This window comes from Oxyura jamaicensis, chromosome 11 (genome assembly GCF_011077185.1).
Source record: "Oxyura jamaicensis isolate SHBP4307 breed ruddy duck chromosome 11, BPBGC_Ojam_1.0, whole genome shotgun sequence".
NCBI classification, from domain to species: Eukaryota; Metazoa; Chordata; class Aves; order Anseriformes; family Anatidae; genus Oxyura; species Oxyura jamaicensis.
Window position 1 is genome coordinate 6,851,527 of NC_048903.1, and position 4,713 is coordinate 6,856,239.

The following is a 4,713-nucleotide window of genomic DNA, read 5'->3' on the forward strand; positions in this document are numbered from 1 at the left end:
CGGCTCGGCTCGGCTCGGCGCGGCCCCGCTCCGCTCCGCGCTATGCGCGCCGTGCCTCCCCGCGGCCGCTTCCCCGCCGGCGGGGCGCTGGCGGCCCCGCTGTGAGCGCGGCGGGGCAGGGGGCGAGCGGAGCGGCGCGGAGCGGGGAAGGGAGCGCGGCGCCATGCGGGGCCCGGGGCTGGCGCTGGGGCTGCTGCTGCTGCTGGGCGCGGCGTGGCCGGCGTGCGGGCAGAACGAGACGGAACCCATCGTGCTGGAGGGGAAGTGCCTCGTGGTGTGCGACTCCAACCCCACGTCCGACCCCACCGGCACGGCGCTCGGCATCTCCGTGCGCTCCGGCAGCGCCAAGGTCGCCTTCTCCGCCATCCGCAGCACCAACCACGAGCCCTCCGAGATGAGCAACCGCACCATGATCATCTACTTCGACCAGGTGGGGCGGCCGGAGGGGGGGGGGGAGGTGGCGAGGGGCCGGGGGAAGGGCGCCGGGGGCGGCCGCGGGGCTCGGCGGCGGCGCTGACGGTGCCCTTCCCTCGCAGGTACTAGTGAACATCGGCAGCAACTTCGATTCGGAGAGGAGCACTTTCATAGCGCCCAGGAAAGGGATTTACAGTTTTAATTTTCACGTGGTGAAAGTCTACAACAGGCAAACCATCCAGGTCAGCCCCGCTTCGCTCCGCGGGACCGGCGGGCGCGGGGGGGGAGCGGCCCCGGGCGGCGGCGGGGACGGGACCGGCCCCCGGGCATCACCGGCCTCCCCGCGCAGCCCCCGGCGTCGGCAAGGGGCCGCGGGCACCCCCCAGCCTCCGCGCAGCCCCTGCCGGCGTGAGGTGGCCCGGGCCGGAGGTGGCAACCCTCCCGAGGTGGTGGCAGCCCGCCGGCGGTAGCATCCTGCCCGAGGTGGTGGCATCATACTGGCCAGGACGGGCCCCGCGCTGTCCCCAGCTCCAGGCACATCCCTGGGCAGAGCCCGGGGAAGCGCTGCCCGGCCCCGGCTCCTCACTGCTCCCGGGAGGTCTCACGGGGGCTTGGGGTGCAGGGAGGCGCCTGTGGCACGGATCCCATCGCGAATACAGCTCAGCGTGTGCAGATACCTGTACGCATACGTGCCTTTTGTGTGGGGTTCGATGCGTATGTGCCTCTAGGTAGGGATGAGAAACTATCGGCGTGAAGCCAGGTAGCATAACCTAGGCAGAAAATCTGTCTGTGTAGCGATGTACATTGAAAAGGTGAACGCAGAGCTGCAGCACCGTGCGGGTGTAAGCAGCTTCACACATCCAGATTGGGCAGGTAGCGTATTATTAATGCGGGGTACGCGGCCCTGAGATCATTAGAGTGAGCTGAGCAGAGCTTATTGACTGTTGTGGCATATTGTCTTTGCTGCCTAACAAAGGAAAACTACCTCCTGAATACACTTCAAACGCACTGACTCTGGCGGCTGTGGCTCTGCACCTCACGTCTCAGAGGTTTCGCATAAAGCCATCTTTCAATAAGTATGAGCTCTTTTCATAGCCTGAAAACATACAGGCACCCTATTGAAATCCTTCAAAATAGGATCAATGTCCTGTTTTATATGCACCGGGTGTTTTGATGTGGGTCTGAAACAGCGGTGAAAGCCTTATTCCTTTAGAGTACATACCTTAGTTGGGTTCGGATTGATATTCCATTTTTATGGGGCTGGAGTTTGAGCTGTCAAAAGAGGCCCTTTCCTAACTAAGAATTTCACCTGCTAGGCGAGCCCCGGCGGTGTCATTGTCTGACTTTAATTGACGGAAGGCTTTGTTTTATCTTGCTCTTTAGGTGAGTTTGATGCTAAATGGGTGGCCAGTGATTTCTGCCTTTGCAGGGGACCAAGATGTGACCCGAGAAGCTGCTAGCAATGGAGTCCTGATTCAGATGGAGAAAGGAGACAGAGCTTATCTAAAACTGGAGAGAGGCAACTTGATGGGAGGCTGGAAGTATTCCACGTTCTCTGGATTTCTAGTGTTCCCGCTTTAAAGCACTTCTCAACCGAGCAAAGGGAGAACCGCAAGTCAGAGAATCTCTTACAAATTCCCAAGTCGTAGCTGGGTTTAAAGAGCCGTGGACATCAGACTTTTTACATTCAAATATTAAAGAAGCTAAATCCTGCTTAGGTTTGTGTACATCCGCTTTGAAGAATTACTACTTATTTTTGTTGTGTTGCAGCCAACAGGCAGGAGACACTATAATTGATCAAACCCCCATTTATATTCCTCTCTCTCCTCCCACAAAATTAGTTCCCATCTCTGTGTCACTGGTGTAATCTGCCATCGTTCCCCCATGGTTTCTGCCTCACACAAGTAGACTTTAGATATTTTCATTGTCCTTTACAGCATATTTTGTAGTTTTGTTTTTAAAACATGTTAATCTTGACTCTTTCTCTGAGTTTAACTTTTAAAAAAGCAAAGTATTTTTGAATACGTGGATGCCATGATGGAAGGAAAAATGCAATTCTTGCTGTGTACTGGCTGGCTAAAGGAAAATTTATACACGAAGAACTATTCACAGCTAAGGCTGACTAGAGTATTTCAATATTTCTATGTAATTCTGAGTGATTGTGAAATTTAAGGCTGCTAAATGTTTTGATGCTTGTTTTGCTCTTGTAAAACGTGGCCCAACTAAATGCCAGGAAGTATATTGAACTTTTACTATTACTCTGTAATATATGTGTGAATATCGAAAATTAATTTTTGCTTTAATTCAATAAAGTTTCAATGGGACTTTTATTTTTCTTAACCAGAAATAAGGTTCCTCAATGCAGGCAGGCGGGGGGCGGCGCGGCGCAGGCAGCGGGGCGGGGGAAGCGCGCAGCCCCCGGGCAGGGCTGGCGGCCCCGCCGCTAGGCAGCTTCCCGCAGGCTCTCGCATCCGATGATTGATAGCATTTATCTGTATGATATTCTATAGACCAGATCGCATTTTATACAGCCGTCTAAAACTATCTTACGATGTATACTTCGATGCTCATATTATTTATTCGCTCGTATTATTTTGTTTACAGCCTTTTCAAGATGTAAATGCTATAATTTTGCAGTACTCAAAGAGATGACTACTTTTATTAAACGGTGCTGACCCGGATTTCGGTTGTATCTAAACTTTGGCGTGAAACGAAGGGGCTCGGGGGGCAGCCCCGCGGCCAGGCTGCGGCACACCTCGAGGGGGTTTTGCGTCCCCGGCTCCCCGCGAGGAGTTTAACGAGCTCCTCGGGGATGGGGATCGAGACGAGAACGATGAGTTTCGTGCTTTATTCCCAGGTTTGGCTCTGGCTGGAGAGCCGCGGGGCGGCCCTGGCCGGGCGGGGAGCGGGGCGGCCGCTTCGCTTCCAGGTGCGACGCCGGAGCCGCTCCGCAGCAGCCGCTGCCCTCTCCAGGGGGCCCGGAGGCGCCTTTGCCGCTGCGGCCCCCCGGCGCTGGGAGTCCCCCGGACCCCGGCGGGAGCTGCTCGGGAGCCCCGGCGCCGGCAGCCGCCGCGAGGAAACGGCTGAGCTCTGCGGAGCTGGGTTCGTGACGGGAGGTTGCTTTCGCTTGGAGTTAGGACCCGCGCAGCGGAGCCGGCGTGTGGCCGCGGAGCACTCTGTCTGCGCCTTCCCCGCCGCCCCGGGCCGCTCCCTGCGGCAGGGCCCGGCTCTGCCCCGCGCCCGGGGCAGCCCGGAGCCGGCCGGGACGGGTGAGGGCGCGGAGCGGAGCTGCCCCGGGACCGCGGCACGGGGAGAGCGGGTGGCAGCGCCCGGGGGGCTGGTGGTGGTGCTGACGGGGCTGCTGGTGCTGCTGATGCTCCTCTTCTTGTCCTTTTTCTTCTCTCTTTTTTTTTTTTTTTTTTTCCTCCCTCTTCCTCAACGCGAAGCGAACAAAGCCGCCGCCTTCCTTCCACCGCAACTTTCCCCGGTCGTTACAGCCCGGTTAGCGCGCCGCAGCCGGGCGGGGCCGTAAAAGCCCCACAGCGATGGCCGTAAAGCCCCGCGCCGCCGCCGGGCAGCCCCGCTACCCCGCCCCGCGGCGCTGCCGGCCCCGCCGGGAGCGGTCATGGAGGGGCCGCCTCCCGGCCGAGGGTACCCCGCTGTCCCTCCGACGGGGCTCCGCGCGGGGAGCTGGGGGCGGCAGGGTCAGGCCCCCGCCCTCACAGGCCGCAGCCGCCATTTTAGTCAGCGCCGCCGGCCGCCGCCTCACGACGGGCTCGTGGCCGGGAGGGAGCGGGTGAGGGCCGCGCTGGGCGCCCTGCGTCGCTGAGGGGGCCCGGGGGCTCCGAGGGGCTCCCTGGGGTGCCGAGGCCTCGTCCCCATCTCCTCAGGACTCCAGCGGCCCTTACCCCTTCCCTAACCCGCTGTCCTGCTCAGCCCGCTTACAGGCACGCGGCCGTGCCTTGGCTTTGAGCCCCGAGCGGCTGTGGCTCTTTGCAAGGCTTTAATATATCTTCAGTTGATGTAAGTAATGTCTGATGGAATTTATTGCTGATTAGAGTTGAGCATCAGTTTACACAACAAGAAATTATGTTTCATTCAGTTCATTAGCATGACTAGTGTTTGGTTTATGAGCATATCACTAATGGTAATGACCAGAGCTGATTGATTTCTAATGTGAATATAATTACACAGATGTAGGGGAATTAAAGAAAAAAAAAATCCGCATTGTTAATTGTTGGTTTTTTAGGGAGTGCATGTGGGGGTGAGGGGGTGGAAAGGGAGAAACAAACCAACTTG

At 58.1% G+C, this 4,713-nt stretch overlaps 1 protein-coding gene across 1 annotated transcript; it reads left to right on the forward strand.

The window, feature by feature from the left end:
- Positions 1-16: 16 nt before the first annotated feature.
- Positions 17-2,754, forward strand: CBLN1 (cerebellin 1 precursor). Its single transcript, XM_035336798.1, has 3 exons — positions 17-430; positions 537-656; positions 1,798-2,754. The coding sequence occupies exons 1-3, from the start codon at positions 164-166 to the stop codon at positions 1,993-1,995; spliced, it is 585 nt and encodes a 194-aa protein (XP_035192689.1). The 5' UTR covers positions 17-163; the 3' UTR covers positions 1,996-2,754.
- Positions 2,755-4,713: the final 1,959 nt, after the last annotated feature.